At 38.4% G+C, this 19,595-nt stretch overlaps 1 protein-coding gene across 4 annotated transcripts in view; it reads right to left on the reverse strand.

Moving 5' to 3' along the window:
* Nucleotides 1–19,595, reverse strand: part of CTNND2 (catenin delta 2) — a 942,360-nt gene that overhangs the window by 582,678 nt on the left and 340,087 nt on the right. For all 4 annotated transcript variants that reach the window (XM_033178807.1, XM_033178804.1, XM_033178806.1 and 1 more), the window contains exon 3: nucleotides 4,952–5,064. In XM_033178807.1, coding sequence (XP_033034698.1) covers nucleotides 4,952–5,064 — 113 coding nt within the window. The remainder of the gene's footprint in view (nucleotides 1–4,951; nucleotides 5,065–19,595) is intronic.

Consider the following 19,595-nt stretch of genomic DNA (forward strand, 5'->3'; position numbering starts at 1 on the left):
TCTGATTCCCCTGTCCCTTGCAGCCTCCACCTGCTTTGTTCAATGTGGCCCACATTGCCAGACTCCTCCACGTCCTCGAAAGGACCCATTCTTCCTGTCTTGCTCTGCTGTGGCTTCCTCATTGACAAAGTGGAGACGATGATGACACTTAACTGAAAGGGTTAACATAAGCATGAAATGAGGCAACATGTACAATTCTTCAAAGAGTACTAGCCTGCAGGAAAAACTCAGGAACTCTTTATAATTGTTATTATTGTCATAAATCATCATCGTTCTCATCAGCATAAGTGTTCTAAGAGTTATGTCTCATTTAGAAGCAGTCCATAGATAGGTCTAACTGTTGGTCACACTCCTCATAATTGTTGCTATTGTCATAAATTATCCTGATTGTCAATCGTAAATCTTTCCAGAGTCAAGTCCCCTTTAGGAGATGCTCGTAAGAGGGGTCCAACTGTGATTTGAATTCCATTTCTCTACCATTATGTTACTGATGCCTATGGAAATTAAGGAATATGAATAGGCATCTATTTAGGTGCCCTTAAATTTTAATTAACACTTGGAGAAATCCTCACCCATTCTTTGACTGAAGGTTAAAATATCCTGTGGCAGAGCACTTACGGAAAAGTCAATGGAGTGTTAGCCCCAACCCTTCTCCAACACTTTGTGATGTTACAACCACTGCCAAAGAAGAGAAACAGTCCAGCCTGTGCTGATCAAGAAGACATGCAGAAGGACATGAGCCCTGAGCTGGGTCACTGGATCCATAGGCAGAGGTAACCATGCTAAAGAGGGAGGATATTCTAGGAAGAAAGCATCATAGGCTCTGAGATGAGAAATCATCATGCATTCAAAGAACTGCAGAAGGAAAGAAGGATCCTTCACAGATATGGTTCTGGTTTATGTGTCCTGCAGATCTATCTCACACCATGTAGAGGATGGACTTGGGCTGAATACAGAGGGATAAGTCTGAATGCTGTTACAGGGTTAACAGAGAGTATGACAAGGACAGGGACTCAGGCAGGTCTCCAGGCAGGGGCCTCAACCTGGATGAGGACTGGATGGCTCATTAAGCTGCCAGATAACACCTCACTGACAGGCCTAGAGCCTCAGGAATGGGCCTTGGGCTGGGCATGAACCAGATCTTTGTACTGGCCAGAGGTTTGGGGTGGCTACTACCAAGAGGGACTTGATTATCATCTTAAATAAAGCAGGACTTGATCATGACCCTACATAAAAAAGCAACATGTGTATAATGTTCCTGCCTCAGGTCTGCATAGTTCTTGGGAATCATGGAGAAAATATGAAACCAAAATCTCTATTTGTAGGAAAGATGAAGAATCTAACAGCTCTTTGATCTGAAAATAGGTTTGGGGTGAAAAAACCAAGACAGAAATGAGATAAGGTACAAGGTAAACCGTTTAGCTGTAATCAAAAGCACCAGTAACTTCTTTCCAGATGAGTCAGAACCCTTAGACAATCACTAAATGGTCTGAATTCTGGAAACTATGATATGCATGCGGATGTTTACGCGAGTCTGTGAAGAGATTAAGAGAACACAACGTTCCCATTTGCAGGGAGTTATAACCTAGAGAGGTGGATGCAGAAGCTGATCTGCTGCAACAATAAAGATCTCCAGATTGTCTGTCCCCCAAACTCCTAGCACCCTCCTGTACTACTGGATGGACTGTTAGGAAGTTGACTTGTATTACAAATGCACACTGATTTTTTTTTTAAAAGTTGAAATGTTGATGTGACTACCTAGAAAGGGATCTTTGGCCAGGTGCAGCACTTTGGGGGGTCAAGGCAGGTGATCGCTTGAGGTCAGGAGTTCAAGACCAGCCTGGCCAACATGGTGAAATCCTGTCTCTACCAAAAATATTTTTAAAAATTAGCTGAGTGTGGTGGTACACGTCTGTAATCCCAGCTGCTCAGGAGGCTGAGGCAGGAGAATCCCTTGAACCCAGGAAGGGGAGATTGTGGTGAGCCGAGATCGTGCCACAGTTGCATTCCAGCCTAAGCAACAGAGCAAGACTCCATCTCAAAAAAAAAAAAAAAAAAAAGGAGAGAACTTGGGAATCAGATGGCACAACTCCTACCATCATTAAAGTCAGAGTAAAATCCAAGTATATTTATTAGTCATTTCTACCTGTTATATAAAAATACGTCTGGCAATTGTGACTTGATTTTGTTTCATTTCCCCTAAGAAACTCTTTTACTCACTCCCTAGTATCAAGAGGTATGAATCAACGCCGAAATAAGCAGACTTTTAAAATAGCCCTCTTTTTAAAAAAAATTGTTGATACTCTATTTTTGTTTAAATATCTCTTTTGATGTGCTAACTAGGGGAGTCTATCACCTTTAAGAAAACTTGAATTCCTAAAGCTGCATTTCTGAAGCCAAGCAAACAAGTAGGTTATGACAAACAAACAAACAGTGGAAGTTATGCTGTGCATCAGCTGTTCTCCAGAGAAGTATCAGTAAATTGCTTGTATTACACAAATGCAGATGCATACATTAGAGATTTTCAAAATACAAAATAATTAAGCTTGATGAAGATTGATATTGTATATAGCAAAGGGAAATAATTAGTGTCATCGTCACTCAACACTATTATTTAGCACAGATTTAAGACAGATTTATTGATGATACATCATAAGCTGTGAGCTAGACATACAAGACACAGTGTAAAGAATCAAAAGTGGTCATGGTATCATTTTTCTGTCTACCTTGGAATTAACTGACATATTTTATTCAAGACACTTTGGATGTAATAAATGAAACCAACTTGACATGAATCAAATCAAATGAGGAAAGAGGAAAGTTTTTAAGAAGGTATCAGGTAATTTCATGAATGCAATATACATGAAATATACATTAGGCAGCCGGCCTAATGAAAACTATATTGCTTTCATTGACTTTCGGGGCAACTGGCTTCTCCATTGGGAGGCTCTGTTGGGAGGCTCACTGTTACCACAGAGACCTCCACTAGCACACAAGCCACTATGGCCACCATCGCCAAGCACCCACTATTTTATGTCACAGATTTTGGGTTGCTTATTTCATATCCTCCAGAGTAAGAGCCCTGATACTCACAGTCTGGTCAGGTCCATTTACAATCCAATCAGGAATTGGAAATTGATGCACAGGTCACTACATAGTTCCCTAGACCTGTTCCTATCAGGGGCTGGGGTTGGGTGAAACCACGTAAAAGGTGTACAACATGGAAAAATGTCACGCAGAAAGATTAGGAACATGAATTGAAAAGGAAAACAGACCAATAGTGAAACAAGAGGCTTCAAAGCAAACTTGACATCAATTCAATGGTGTGTATGGACCTATAAAATCTAGCAGGCTTAGCTTTTCAGGAGATGTTCAGCTTTAACAGCAAGCTCCTCATATGTACAAAATTAGATGTAGTAAAGCAAAAATACACTTAAAATTATTATTTTTCTCTCTCCCTAAATTCACCATCTTCAATTAGCACAACTTATAAAACCAACTTCAAGTGAACACAGTTTACTTTTCGTTTTTATTATCCATCCTGCTTTGGTTGGTCTGGATGTTTGAGGCAAGTCTGTGATGAGTTTAAAACACCATGATGTACTTACTTGCAGCAACATATACATTTGGATGCAGAGGCAGATGCTTCCACATATCCTAGATAAGGTTTTATAATGGAAAATAATATTCCATCCATGTGGTTAACCCTGCTTAACAACAGAGAGTGCAGTGTTTTCTACTTAAAGAAAAAAAAAAAACAAAAAAAACTAAGCAATGTTAAAAGTTTAATAGCATGTGACTCCAATACAAAATGCTCCAATTACAAAGTTATACTCTTACAAAGATAAAGTATTTTGGAGCAATGAATACAAAGATATTTTTATTCTTTTGTGGCAGCAGGTGGCTAAGAGTCCACCAAACTCATGTTCCTGCTTCTGCAGAGTGGCTGCTGACCCCAGGACCCTGATCTACTTCCATCGATGAGAGGTCATGTGACTGATATTCACTAATGGACTCTGAGTGCAGTGATGGAATTGACGATGCAATTCAGGAGAGAGCCATAGGGGATGGCAAAGTCATCAAGTTAGAAAGAGGGCGTGAGTCACTATATGGAGAAGAAGTAGCCTCAGTCCGCTACCTTAGAGAGAAACAAACTACTATTGTGTTAAGTTCACTGCAGTGTTGGAGTTTATTTGCCATAGCAGCTTTGATTTCCTCCCTAAAAATGCAGTAGAGTGCCAAACACACATCATCTAACAAGAGTGTTTTTGAGAAATGGAAGTTAAGCCTTATGTCTCTTTCACACACACATGCACACATACGCTTACATTTTCATATATGAAAGCCTGGTTCTAAGGAGGATAATTTTATTTTGTGGTCAAGTGGCTAAAAAGCTATAGGTTTTAAAAACATATATTTCATTATCTCAAACTAATCACTAACTGAATAATCATTTATGTTTATGAATGAGTAAATATTTTTACACGTGGGGAACTGCACACGTGGTTGATCTTCAAGGGGCAATTTTGTAACTTAGCATTATGTATTAGCAAAAACAAGACTGGTTCCACCAGAATGTTCTCACTTTTATTTCAGGGACCTGGAACTCTGGATCATTTAAGAAAAAAAAAAAAAAAAAAAAGACCCAAACTGGGAGACTGTGACTTGGCATCTCCTTATTTCCAGCAAGCTGGCTGAATGCAAAGCCTTCCTTTGTGCAAAATTACGTATAATTTGCATTCAGGGCAGGCATTAATTCTGTTAAAAGAGTTTCAAGTACAAATCAGGACATTTTGGACACCTTTGGAACATCTTAAATCAGGTCAGTTACAATTTCTTTCCAACATTTGACTGAATGTTCCAATTCCACCACCGGGTTGGAAAGAAGAGAAACAGCACAATTTACTTGCAGTGGCAACTCAAAGCACAATGAACAGAGCCGCGCTGGTACCTGATGCTGCTCATGCTGCCGGTCTCGGATCCGAGCTTGCATCGCTCCAGCTGGCTGGCTACGATCTGCCGTTCGGCCTCCAGCTCTCGGGTCAGCCTTTCAAACTGTAATTCCTGAAAGAAACCCATGCACAAGATCAATTCAATCATCTACATGACAGGTGAAATTCAGATCAAAATGATAGGACAGCTGAGGGGGAAAAATATGATTTTCTAAGATGTCAAATTTGAGAAATGTGCAATAAAACTAGGATTCGAAGGTTAGACGGGCTTGGGGCCCACTGGCCATGCAACTTTGAATAAGTTAATTCATGTAAGTATCAGTTTCATCATTTGTAAAACAGACTTAAATACTTATTTAATAAGATGGAAATGAGGATTAAAGGAGACACTGTCACGAAAAATTATCCTGTGCTATCTTTGGCAGACGGTCAGCACCCGACAGATACTGATACTCCTCACACCACAAGTAGAGCATTTAATTAGAAAAAAGTTCAGTTTTTAATTATCTTTTGGAGCATTGTGTTTATTCCCTACTGGCCTTCTGGCCAACTCTATAGTATATGCTGTTTTCTTCATATTACTTATATATTGTAGACTGAAGAAAATAATGCTTTATAACCCACACTCTTCAAAACTGCATTCCATCAGAATGACAAAGACACCAATTCCATACAGCCTCATTACAAAGTACATAACCCTTGAGATATTTGATATGTCGCTTAAAAATAGACAATTGAACCAATGAAAAATGCTTCTACAAAACTGCCTCAAATCCAGTCGAAAACTTTAATGAATGATTCCATCAGAACTTCAAAAATCTCAGCTGTTCCAACAACAGGGCTTTGGTACCATATTTTAGTACTTCTGTTTTCTTTTTCCATACACTTAAGTTTTTTAAAAAATGAAAATAACCAGAGTAAATCATGTAATTTAATAAGAAACAGCAGGAAAAGTTTTTACAATGTCACATTTAATACCTTTTAAAAAATACATTATCGAAACAGTTATGTTTTGGGGATAAGAAACAAGAAAAGAATGCTTTCTCATACTGAAAAATAGCTCAGGAGTCAGTTTTGGAGAATTTAAACTCAGAAGGTTGCAGGAATATATCTTTCCAGAAAATAAGGTTTTATTTACTTGCTATCCCAGGACACTCTTGCATAAGGCCTTTAAAAGGTAGAATCTGGTGTGTCCCCTACATACATTAAAAATATCCTCACTCTTTTCCATAGGTACAGATTTTCTTTAATACTGACATTATTTTGAGAATCGAACTAAAAGACACTTTGTAAATGAGAGCTTAATTTTCCCTTTAAGGCACTGAAACTGAGGGAGTAGTTTGTTATTTAACCTCAGACTTTTATTCTTACATATTCTGAAGGGCATCAAGTATTATAGCCAAGAAATTAATAAGACCTCGGCTGAATATATTTTATGCATCTAACTTCTTCTTCTCTCTTAAAGTTCTACTGCTTTTTTTTCTTTCTGGAAATTCCTTTTCATAATACCCAACTTCTAGAAGATTTTTCACTTACAGACTTCTTAACATATTGCATCTTAAATCTCTCTGTGTAACAGGAAACCCACCCATACTTTTAAGTTGACAACACCTTTAAAAAGATAATACTTGAAGACCAAACAGAACTCCTCATATGTCGATGGAAATTCATTCTTTGTAGCATCTAAAGAACTTTAATTTGCTGCCCACTTTCCTGTGTTATAGAAGTTGAACATGGTGAAACAGTGCAGTATTTGGAGTCAGAATTCATAAACCAGGGGCTTCTGCTAGGACGGATGTTGCTCTTGGTCATCCCTGCTTCAGGCTGTGACTTCTCCACGGTTTTACCTCTTGTCTGTCTCACAGGAGGGGTAACAATGGGAGATGACTTTCTCGTTTGCAAGCTTCCTTCCCAGCACGCAGTCAGATTTTCCAAGACTCCATCTGTTCATGTAGATCTGTATTTGCATCTGCCTTTATTTTCCCTCCCTCTGAAAAAACAACCTTAGAGGTGTTCTTATGGTGCAGTTCTCTGGGTAAAGAAGTCTTCCAGCTTGACAGACCTTATAAAGGTATGTATCTGGTTCTCATTTTGGAAGACATTTTTGCTGTATCGTCCTCTTCTTTGCACTGTTTCTAACAACAACAACAAAATACAGTTACCCTTAAATTTATTTCTCTATATGGATATAGTGTTTCTTTATTATGTATTTATTGATTTGAGACGGAGTCTCGCTCTGTCGCTCAGGCTGGAGTACAGTGGCGTGATCTCTGCTCAGTATATCGTTTTTCTTTTCAATTTTTCTCTGCTTTTAAGATTTTCTCTTTACCAGAAGCACTGGGCAATTTGATGATTATGCTGCTTTGTGTAGCTTTCTTCGTGTTTCTTATGCCTGGGTTATTGAGCATCTTGGATCTCTGGCTTTATACATTCCATCATATCTGAACATTTTAGGCCATTATTTCTTTATGAATTGTTTTTTTCTTGTCCATTATTTCATTTTCTTCAATGACTCCAATTAAGTGCATTTTAGGCCACTTGGAATTGTCCCACAATTCATGGATTCTCTTGCAATTAGATTTTTTTCTTTTGTGTTTAATTTGGGTAGTTTCTATTGGTGTCTTCAAGTTAACTAAGCTTTACTTCTGCAATGCTTAACCAACCATTTATCCCATCCAGTGTATTTTTATATCAGACACTGATGAATCAAACATCTCTAGAAATTTCATTTGGGTCTTTTTTGTATCATTCATGACTTTAATTTTTTGAACATGTTGATTATACCTATATTAATTACTCTTTTTGTTAATTCTAACATCTGTGCTAGTTTCAGCTGATTGACTTTTTTCTCCTCAATATGGGTCATATCTTCTGCTCCTCTGGACATGTAATCATCTTTCAACACAGACATTTTCATTTTACCTTCTTGGGTTCTGGACAGGTTTGTATTCCTATAATTGTCTTCAGCTCTTTTATGAAGCACATTACGTTATGTGAAAGCAATTTGATACTTGTGAGCCTTGCTTTTTAGATTTGTTAGGGGGAGCATATAGTCTAGACAGCATGTAGTCTAGGGCTAATCATCCTGCCCTACCAAGGCAAGACACTTCCGAGACACAACTCAATGCCCCAAGGACTATGGGGTCTCCCAGCTTGGCTGGTTGGTGCTGGCAAACATTCCCACCTCTGTGTGAGTACCAGGCACAACTTCCTCACATCCTTTCAGATGGTTCTTTCCCTGGTCTCTGCTAGTTTCCTTAGACACATGGGCTGCTAAGTTGCTTGCTGAATATGAGAAGGGGCAGCTTGCCTTTCTGATATTTGAACCCATGAATTCCCTGGACTCTCAGCACTGTCTTAACTACTCAGGCCCTGCTAGGCTTCCTCCTTTCTGCACTGCTGTGCGGAAACCCTCTCAAGGCAATCATTTTTCACCTTATCCTAAGTCAAGGGTCCATGGCTTACAGGGAAAACTGTTTGGGCCTTGCGACACCACTGAGGCTAGGATCTGTTAAGATGTAACCATCCTGAACTGGAATGGTATTCTCTTTGGAGCTGATAACTGAGCTTGTGAATGGGAACAAAAGGAGCTAGAATGGAAGTTCTCTAACTTCAAATGACTGATTGATTTTTCAACTGAGGACTGATTTTTCTCCTTGGTATAGACGTTCTTGTGGACCAAAGGCATCTAGAGAAGACATAGCATCTTCCCAAGAATGGATGAGATTCTATTGCACTGGAGGAAACTTAAACTGTGGGGTGACTGGAAAGATGACATTATCCATCTCTAACACAGTTTGGGGTTTGAGGGAGGACAGACCTCTCAGGAATGAATAAGCTGCTGAGTTTCTGGGAAAATTTGAGATGGAACAGCATTCAAGAGAGGGATGTTGCTAATAAGGGCAGGTGAGTACACAAGAAGTTCACTGGAAAATTAGAAGTATGTGAATATATTTAGTGAAACTTGTAATTCTGCTTATAAGTAAATATTAGTATTAAATTAATTCAGCGAAGGTGAGACTGTCAAGAAAGAAGAAGAAATATCTCTAAAGATTATCTAGATTCGCAGAATAGAAGAAACAACAGAAGCCAAGATGAAGGACCACTGGTATGGCCTTCTCCTGGGTAATTCTGGTAGAGAAGTCGTGACGTAAACCAGGTTCTAAAAAGGTAATACAGAGACTGCCCAGAGACATTAAGATTTCATGGGAATTTAGAGTACCTGGTGGTTTAGACAGGACATTCAATGCTAAAAGAAGTTATAAGAAAAAGCACAGCAGTGTTAGAAAGCCTAAATCTCCCCACTATGTGGAAATTAACTTATGTAAGAGAACATAAATATTCATAAAAGTATTGGAGATATGATGCAAAAGTTTATTAAAATGTACAAAGAACCAGATTTAAATGGTTTCATCCCAGAATAGCACATTATTGAGTCATATAATACATTAGGACTATAAGAAAAATCATCAAACATTTTATAACTTGTCCTAAGCAGCCTAAATTAATGATTTATTTGGTTTAATTAAATGGAGTTTATGAAATGTTTTTAAGTAGATAAAAGCATGTAAAGTTACTTGGGGGGACTTAGCTAACTTAGTATGAAAACTGAAATCAGAAAACTCATCATCATAGTTTCATTACTTCCTTCAATAAATGTTACTTAACTTTGTGGTATAGCATTAGTTGGGATGGTATGATCCAGATTTAAGGAAGTATAAAAACGTACAATTGTTAAGTCTTAACAATATTGAGGCTTCTTCATTTCTATGGTCTAAATGCCTGTGTCTCCATCTGCTGCCCAAGATTCACATGTTGAAATGCTAACCCTCAAGATGAGGGTATTAGGAGTAACGGCCTTTGGGAGGTGATGAGATGAACCAGGAAGTGGGCCCTCTCCAGACACCAAATCTGCCTGCACCATGATCTTGTGTTTCCCAGTCTCCAGAACTGTAAGAAATGTTTCAGCTGTTTATAAGCAGTGCAATTTATGGTATTTAGTTATAGCAACCTAAACAGACTAAGACAAGATGCACATGCTATTTTTCCCACAGTTTCATTTCCATTCACATACAACATTTTATTTTCCCTAATTTAAGAACTTGGAGTTTTTTGTTCCTTTGCTCAGTTTTCTATGGACTTATCAACTCTCAAACTCCTCCAATTTGTATAAAACTTCTCCCCACACAAATATATGAAATAACATGTCAATATCAACTACTGAAGAAATCTCTCCTGGAGTTTTTGGAGCTGCTCCAAACTGGCCTGGCTGCCTTCTTTGCACAGCTGTCTTCTGGGATCTCTCTCCCTCTTCAGGCAGGAGATTTCCTTCGTCCCTCTCTTCTGTGGATTCCTGTCTCCTCTAGGAGTTGTCTTCTTCATTTTCCTACTTTATTTCTTTTCCTGGTAGAAAATGTCTTTCAAGATACACAGAGATAGAATGAATGGGAGGCATTATGTTTTGACACTTTGCAAATCTTTACATGTTTTTATTCTACTCTCACACTTAGTGAATAACAGGACTTGGTAAAGAAATAGAGAATTCCGGGTTGGAAATCAATTTCCTTCAGGGTTTTCAGACAGTGATTTTTTGCTTCATTATCTCCTACTCTCCAATGTTGCTGTTGAGAAGTGTGAAAACTTTCCGAGTTTTTTTTTTTTTTTTTTTAATGAAATCTGCTTTTACTTTCTCCTAGAAAGCATGTTGTATATGGTGACATGTCTTCATATATCTCTATTTTTAGACATTTTTGCTGCACATTTAGTGATCTATTTATTTAGGGTCTTTCAATCAAAATCTATTGTTTAAGCAATTCTTTTCAAAATTTTTAATGCTTTTCTTCTCCTTTTTAACACTTTTCCTGTTACTCTTGTTTTTTTCTTCAACTCTCATTATTCAGATGCTAAAATCTAGTCCTCAAGGTTTCTTCCTTTAGTCTTCTTCTCTTGTATTATGTTTCTTTATCTTCTATTTTACTTTCTGAAAAGTTTTATCCATTTGATCATGTAGGTCTTTAATGAATAATTCATTGCTATTATTGTGCTTTTAGTTTCTCAGAGCTATTTTTTATTCTCTGAATATTTCTTTTAATTTGCATCTGCTATTTATTCTATGGATGTACAAATCATCTCTCTTCTTTCTCCACAATATTAATGTGGTCATGTTTGTTTTCTTCTGTCTGCATAGTTCCTAGTTTATGACTTTTCTGTTTGTTTTAAATATGTATTTTTGAAGGTATCTCAACTTCCCTGGCAGTCTGCTCCTATGTGGCTGTTGGGGTGAAAGAGCTGACACGTGTATGAGCACCTGCATGAGTGAAGCTTGTTAGCTGTGCCTTCCAGGAGAACCACTGTGTGCAGAACATCATGCAGCATCCCCTGAAAAGGCTCTTCCTAGCTCCAGCTTTGCGTGTAAACATTTGCCTGCTCTAAAAGCTGAACAAGGTTGAGGAGAAGGGTGGGTCTCAAAATTTAGCAAGTAAAACTGTATTCAATACCTCACTTTTAATACTTTTTCTTGTGGTCCCTGAGTCAAGACAATTAATTTCACCCCTTCCAGAGAATAAGCTTCCAGTTTTTGGCATGGTAGGGTAGGGAATTTGGAGGTCTAGCTGATATCTACATGAGTGTTCAGCCAATCTCCGGGGCTTACCACTACACTTCGTGCCCCCTGCACCCACACCCCGGACCTTTGAGAGATTTTCCTATGTAAATTGGTCTACTATTTAACTTGTCCTCCTGCTTAGAACTGCATTCCCTTGGGTATAAGAAATTTCCCACTTTGTCCATCTACCTTATTTCATCCATTCTAAGTCACACATTTTTCACGCTTTAGTATCTCTGGGTTTACCAGCTCATGAATTGGGATGACTTGCATTTGATAGTGCGTGACTCTTTATTGGAAGTACTGTTGCTTTCTTCACAGTGCTTTAAGTAACTCTAAAAATTGATGGCCTCTCAAACTTGATGAAATATGGTTCTTTATTTACCCACTCTCTATGTTTAGGGGGTTATAATCCTTTCTAAAAGTCTTACTGCCATTTTGGCAAGGAAGCAGGGGTTAACAAAAGGGTTCAATGCATCTTCTTCATTTGGCAGTCAGATCATCTTCTAAAATAACTCGGCAAGCTAAGGGCAAAGAAGGACAGGTCAGAGTAGGAGTGAATCTAAAATGCCCCAGGTCTTTGTGCCATCTGCTGAACCCCTGAGCTGGAATATTCTAGTGGCATAGGTTGGTCCCTCTGCTCTCCTTCCAAGCATAACCATATCCCACACCAAGATGCTGGTCATGTTCCTGTTCAGAAAGATTTAAAGAATGCCTGAAGTCCCATACTTCAAGTTTCAGTCAACTTTCCTGCTGTGTCCTCTATTTCTGAAATTTGGGTTCATACCTAGTTCTATTTTGAGCAAATCCCTGGGTCAATAATACAGAGAGAAGTCCTTGTCTAGGCCTGGGCCTGTACAGAAGCGTTTTGTTGACTACTCAGCCTTCTTGGGGAGGATGCTGTGCCTCTCCACACCTGTTCTGCTGGTGGCTCCACTGGATGGTAGGCTCGGCCTGTCTGATGACATCCTCCTGATAGATCCCTCTGCTCCACTTCAACTTCTTCCCTCCTCCTTTCCTACGACTGACCACTAGCTAATATATCCACTGGCTCCTGCCAGAGTCTCAGCAAATTATCTATTTCCCCCAGTGGCCCGCTATAGCCCCCAAACTTCATTCTCTATCCCCATGTCTGGCCTATCCTGTCTGTAGATGAGACGTGGTTCTCCGATGCACAAATGCCACCACAATCGAGTTAGCTGCATGTAAAATAAGAGAATGAAACAGCAATTCTGTATTTCTTCTGCAGCTAAGATTAAATGGTTTTATGGAGTCTGACTTAGTGACAGTGTTTGTAATAATAGAGCAAAATAGAACAATAGAGACTGTTCACGTGTTCTGAAGTATTTAATTAGAAAGCAGATTATGGTCATTATCATTGTCTAAACTTTTTCCTTAGATATTCTACCTGGGAGAGGATTGGGGTACGGAACTGTGGTTTCTCCGTCCTACTTTGCCACTCTGTAGGTGAGTTCTTGCCGCCTGGTGTCTCTCCTCTCTGCACTGACCAATAATTAATACCATTGAGTATGCCTGGGTGATCTTTTTTCTTATATCACTTTTAATTCCCATTTCACATGAACGAGTTGACTCTACAGCCACGCTCTTGGCAATGTTAATTTTACCCCACTGAGACATGTTGCCAAGCCAAGTCTGAAAGGAAAGTGGCACAAATGACAGGGTAATAATTGGAAGCCTACAGCAGAGTGTTCAACAAATCTGGACAGAACAAGCCACGATGTCAAGATGGAATGGAACAAATCAATGTCAACTGTAAAGCCGTGTAGACCTCATTGGTGAGTCAGAAACTATGGCAAAGTGCTGTCTGTGAAAGTTTACAAAACTGACAGACTAATGTTTTAAACAATGACAGTGTCGTCCTGGGTTACCCAGCAAGGCAGCAGATGACAGGAATCAGGACTTGGAAATGGAATCATAAGCACCTTTCCAGAACACATTCAATAAAATAAAAATATAACGAAACGCCCCTTTCTCTCCAACTCCTTCATTCTGCAGTGTTCCATCTGCTTTTGCTCTGCCATTTGCTCTTGCCAAATGCCTTGTTAGCCAAATAAAGTATGTTAATACAGTTTATTTAATTCTAGATGACAAGACTCCATGAAATTAACAAAGGCTACATTTCTTGGTATTTTAAGATGACGAACAATTCCATTATGTTTAAAAATTTAGTAGCAATATTATATGGGTGACTCTAAAGTCTATCACAGTAATCTCCAGAACTGTTTAAAAATGTCTGGTTCCTTTCCCCAGAACTGAAGACATAAATGTGTAGGCAACAGAGCCCAGCGTGTGCATTCTGAAAATGTTCTACTAGTGATTATCATGCCCATATCTGCTTGGGAATGACTATTTTACTTATGATAATAGCACATAATGGCAATTAATATTTTAACTATTTACTTATCATGTACCTTATTCTGCTAAGTGCTTTACATGTATTAACTTATTTATTTCAACTTTGACTCAATAAGGTAGGCATTTGATTGTCGGAGACATCGCAGACTTAGAGATGTTAAGTAGCTTCCCAAAGATTAGCTGGAACTGTAACAAGAAGTCGAACCCAAACTGAGAGTTCAGAAACCCATTGCTTCCAAACTCTAGGAATATTTATTTCCACTGTTTTAATAAAGGCTATATAATCAGGAACAATACAACCAAAATAATAGCACAAATTTCTCTAATGAGGAAGAACTTATAGCTCATCATTTCACACTCTCTTTTATTTTAGTTTTCCTCACCTGCCTGGAAATAAAATATTAGAATTATTATGTCCAACCATAGAAAGAATTATACTTATTGTACTGTTCAAGTTCACACTACAACTGAAATAATTCCTTCGAATAATGGCCCTTAACTTTTAAGAGGGGCACTGCCAAACTCAGATATACCAAACAAGGGCAATGAAGACACAGAAGGGGTGTGCACCAACATCTTTGCCTATACTGATACCATAGTAGAGAAAGCAGCCTTTCCATATTTAAAGAGTGAAAGAAGAAGTATCAGAACCCTAGGCTCAGCCAAAATCAATGACTTGCATTGCCTCAAATGGACTCTGCAAGCGTTCAATCTGGATTTATTCACTCATTGCTCCAAATATCCATTTCCTCTTCTCTATCCTTTCCTTATTCCTCAAGTCTAGCAAAAATGTCTTTGCCTTTCAATATTACAGTGATGAATCACATTACTTCATTTAATTGTCATCTGTTCTATATATACGTACATTTCTGACCTCACCCTCAATCTCAGCACCTGAGAAGAATTGTCCACCAGTCTCATAGCACCAAAAACGCTTTCTTGAATTCTGTTAGTTATATTCCCGTCTCCTCTCCTGGACCATACATGCCTTGATGGCAGGGACCATGCTTTTGCATTATCACCTTCTTCTCATCTACCATAGAGTGCTCTCAATACATGAGAAATAGATGGATGAGTAGATGGATGCCTTAGATGACCTCAACAAATAATGTTTGCATCCATATGAGAAAATGTGCAATAGTGAAAAGCAAACTCACAACATCAATCTGGGAAAATTTTAAATGACATTAAATCACTTTTATAGCAATTCCAATGCAGAATTTCTGTTCAATGATCTTTTTCCATGAATTGCTCACTCACTCTCTCTCTCTCTCTCCCCTCTACTCTCTGTGTCATCATTGTACATCCTTTGTATAACTAACCTGTTTTAGGAATAATTTTTTCAGAACAGAAATATTTGAGTGACAAAGGATGATGTTTATCCTTTCTTACTCAATGCTCTTTGTTGAAACTTAAATAGCTAAATATCCATATCAATGGAATAATTATACATGCTCTTATCACCAAACATCGTGTACTTGACTTGACCTGGTAACAGCATTTTACTTTGTTGGTCTCTTGTTCTTTCCCACACAAACTCTTCTGATGGTTTCTGACACATTACCTCTTGCTTGCTTTCTTTCACCTCTTTGGCTGACCCTCTCATTTTCCTCTGTGGCTGTCTCTTCCTCCCTTAAGCGACCATTCTCCTTGTGATTCTTATACTTTCTCTGAAAAAGCTCATCCATTCCCAAAGACTCAGTGACTAGTTCTTGGTGTTTATCCACTGACATTCATTCCCAAAACCAAGAGGTTTACATCCAAAACTCAAATCAACCAAATCCTACAAACCTACTTCCACTTCTTCATTTTCCTATCTCACAGAATGACAGCATCATTTGCCCAAGTTGCCTGATCCGCAGATTTGCAAATCTTTCTAGACTCTGTCCTTTTCAGACATATATAACAAATCATCTCTAATCTGCCCATTGAGTGATGCACTAATACCACTTCAGGTTTGACCACAAGTATCTCTTGCTCAGATTCCTAAACTCAGTATCCTAATTAATCTCTTGCCCTGCTCATACTTGCTTTCCATCTGTTTTCCACAATACAGCCCAAAATTTTCATTAAAAATAACAAATGTGATTATGTTACTCATTTATTTAGAATCTTTTAGTGGATCCTTATTTCCAAAGGATAAAAATTAATTTTTCTTTTTTTTCTTTTTTTTTTTTTTTTTGAGACGGAGTCTCGCTCTGTCGCCCAGACTGGAGTGCAGTGGCGGGATCTCAGCTCACTGCAAACTCCGCCTCCCGGGTTTACGCCATTCTCCTGCCTCAGCCTCCCGAGTAGCTGGGACTACAGGCGCCCGCCACCTCGCCTGGCTAGCTTTTTGTATTTTTTAGTAGAGACGGGGTTTCACCATGTTAGCCAGGATGGTCTCGATCTCCTGACCTCGTGATCCGCCCGTCTCGGCCTCCCAAAGTGCTGGGATTACAGGCTTGAGCCACCGCACCTGGCCAGAAAAATTAATTTTTCTTAACATATTGTTATATAAAATGTAGTTAGATATAATATATGCAATTAGATTTAAAAATTATATATAAATATGTAATTAATTTTAAAAGGTTACTTATTACAGTACAGTTATATTAGAAGATGACAGCATCTTCAAAGATATGCTCCCTTTACTGGCCACCAAGAAATGTATGTAAAACTTTGCAGAGTGAGAAAGAACACTGTTCTGACTTTTCAGAAAAGCATCAGTAGATACTTGATTTCTATCAACCTCGCTGCAAAGTCCTCTGTCCAAATTGTGAGATCTACATTAAAAAAAAACTCAGTCATAAAATTGACACTTTCAGATATTTTTATACTACATCATTGCATGGCAGAACAATCCATTTTCTCATCATTTACCTCTTTTCTAGCAGAATAATCTGTTTTCTCATCATTTACCTTCTTCCTAACATAAAATGTTCTAATGAATTTCAGAGTTCAGTAGCTGTTTGGGAGCTGAATGTCTGTCAGTATTTCAAGACTAGGAAAAGTTTCCAGTCTCTTTGGTGGCTGAAGAATTCCCAGTGAGTTATCTAATTTGACCACTGGAAATCAACATTTGCCCCCAACAATATGGTGGTACTACTGCTGAATTTCTCTTAAATACCCACAATATCAGAGTTTTCTGGTGCATACATGAAATACCAAGAGAGTGCCACCTTTTCACTAACAATGACCACAGGTTTGTATTGAGCCTTTCACACTTTACCTGGCAGCTAATCACAAGTTCCAATTATTTTTGACTTATCATTATGTTTTATTTCAAAGCAAGAATGACACTGTCTTCTTCATCGAAATCTCTAGTATCCTATCACATATTAGGTATCAAATCAACATGTATGGAATAAATAAGTAAAATAGCAGTAGCGCAACAGATGCTTATGTGGAAAGCATTCTGCAAGGTGCTGAATGATGCAGTCAGGGAAGATATGAGCACAAAATTAATTCAGGTGTGGATCCTGTTGACAGTTCTAAGTCTAGTAAAATAGTTGAAATCGACGCATCATTAAATAGAATGCAAAGTAAAGCTAAATTGTAATGAGATACAAATGAATTTCAAAGATGACTTTCCCTTAGAAATGATGGAAGGGTGTGAGGAGAAGGAGGGCAACGTCACATGCAGGAACTAGTATTTGAGATGGACAATGGGAGGTTATTATTTGACCATGTGAAAGAGATGTCACTCCAGACTCAGAAGCAGGAATTTCAGCACAGATGTTGACAAATACTGAATGTGTGTGGATGTGTTTCAGAGAGCAATTAGATTCCATCTGATGGGAGATTAGGGGCAAATTTACTATCAGGCAAATTACATTGGAAGTTTGACATAAGTAAAAGGTTGATATTCAACAATGATCCTGATTTTCCTCATTTACTGAATTTGATGCCCCATCTCATCTATTTCCATATTCCAAAGAAGAAACCCTTTGAAATTTTATGGAACTCATGTGTTTCACTGACAAGAAAATAGTTAATAAAATTTAACTATGTTTTTGACATTTGAGGGTCAATAATGTAAACATGGATCTTGCACTATATTGCGCTATAAGGATGTTAGTTTGCTGGTCCCTGTCAACTGCAGAGCTTTTTCATAATTAGGCGAACACAATAAAGTCCACTTGGGCTGCAGACACCAGTAGATATGGGCTCTCAGAGTCAAAAAAAAAAAAACAGTCTCAGTTTTTTCTGCTTCATTTATGTTGCTGACATTTTTTTTCCACCCATTTCATGTGTTATTTTTCATAGCTCCTGTTCCTCATTGCCTCTAGAGTGGATTTTAATTGTTGCTGTCACATCCACTGTTGATTCAAGGGATGGACGTTACCATAGGGCTGACATCAGGTAAGAGGGAGTTATTATTAAAATTGTACCCTAACGTAATAGCATAATAGTTTTATTATCTGCATAATAATAGTCATATTGTTACTCTAATTATTTTTTCTTCACAATGACCCAATAACTGATTTAGGATATAAAGTATAACCCATTTGTGTAAAGAGTAGTGAACTGGGCCACGCACAGCGGCTCACGCCTGTAATTCTAGCAGTTTGGGAGGCTGAGGAGGGCAGATTACGAGGTCAGGAGTTCAAGACCAGCCTGGCCAGCATGGTGAAACCCCGTCTCTACTAAAAATACCAAAATTAGCCAGGTATGGTGGCAGGCCCCTGTAGTACCAGCTACTCAGGAGGCTGAGGCAGGAGAATCGCTTGAACCCGGGAGGCAGAAGTTGCAGTGAGCTGAGATCGTGCCACTGCACTCCGGCCTGGGTGACAGAGTGAGACTCCATCACCAAAAATAAATAAATAATAAAAAGAGTAGTGAACTGGCAATCACACAGGTAAAGTGAACTGGCAGTCAGAGAGGTTAAGTGAATAATTCAGGATCACTCAGTCAGTGGGATAGCAGAGGCAATACAGAGATAGCTGGCCCACTGGTCTTTCCTATTCTTGATAAGGTATGCAATATATGCATGCATGTCAACACTTTTGTTTCATTTGAGAAATATATTTTCCCGCTGCTTAGGAAGTAATATATTCAAAACATGAACATTCTCATATTAACTTGTTTAAATCCATTTGGGACAACAGGATTGATTTTATTGTTCATTTCTTACAATACTGTGCATTCAATTAAATACTCTCTTTACTAAAGCAGTTTAATGATTTGAACATTTCAGTGTGATCTGTTCTCAGATCAACTTCAAAAGACTGAATTTAAACTTGTCTTCAAGCTGTGAAGGTTTTAGTTCCTTTCCTTTTTTTTCCCCCTTTTTAAAATTCCTCTGCTGGAAAAGAATTAAGTACAGCCTAGCAAAGGATAGATCCATATTTGCATCCTGCTAATCAAACAAGAACTTGTAAGAATGTAGCAGTGATAAATGTACTACCGTTGAAATCATTTATATAAGTTGGAGCAAAATGAACTGTGACCGACAGATTCCTTCTGCAGCCATCACCCATCTACATTGCTCCAATGTGCGGAAGTGTCTTAATGGATGTGCATTATCAAGTTTGCAGGCTTATTTTCAGTCATAAAGAAGAGTGTACCAGATGGTCTTGGTACACTGAATTTGTCACACCGTAGACAAGCTAATATCATTATGTGAGACCACAGGGGAACAAAATAAAAGACTCACATTTAATCCATATTAACTACCAGGA

This window comes from Trachypithecus francoisi, unplaced genomic scaffold, assembly GCF_009764315.1.
Source record: "Trachypithecus francoisi isolate TF-2019V2 unplaced genomic scaffold, Tfra_2.0 Lachesis_group2, whole genome shotgun sequence".
NCBI lineage: Eukaryota > Metazoa > Chordata > Mammalia > Primates > Cercopithecidae > Trachypithecus > Trachypithecus francoisi.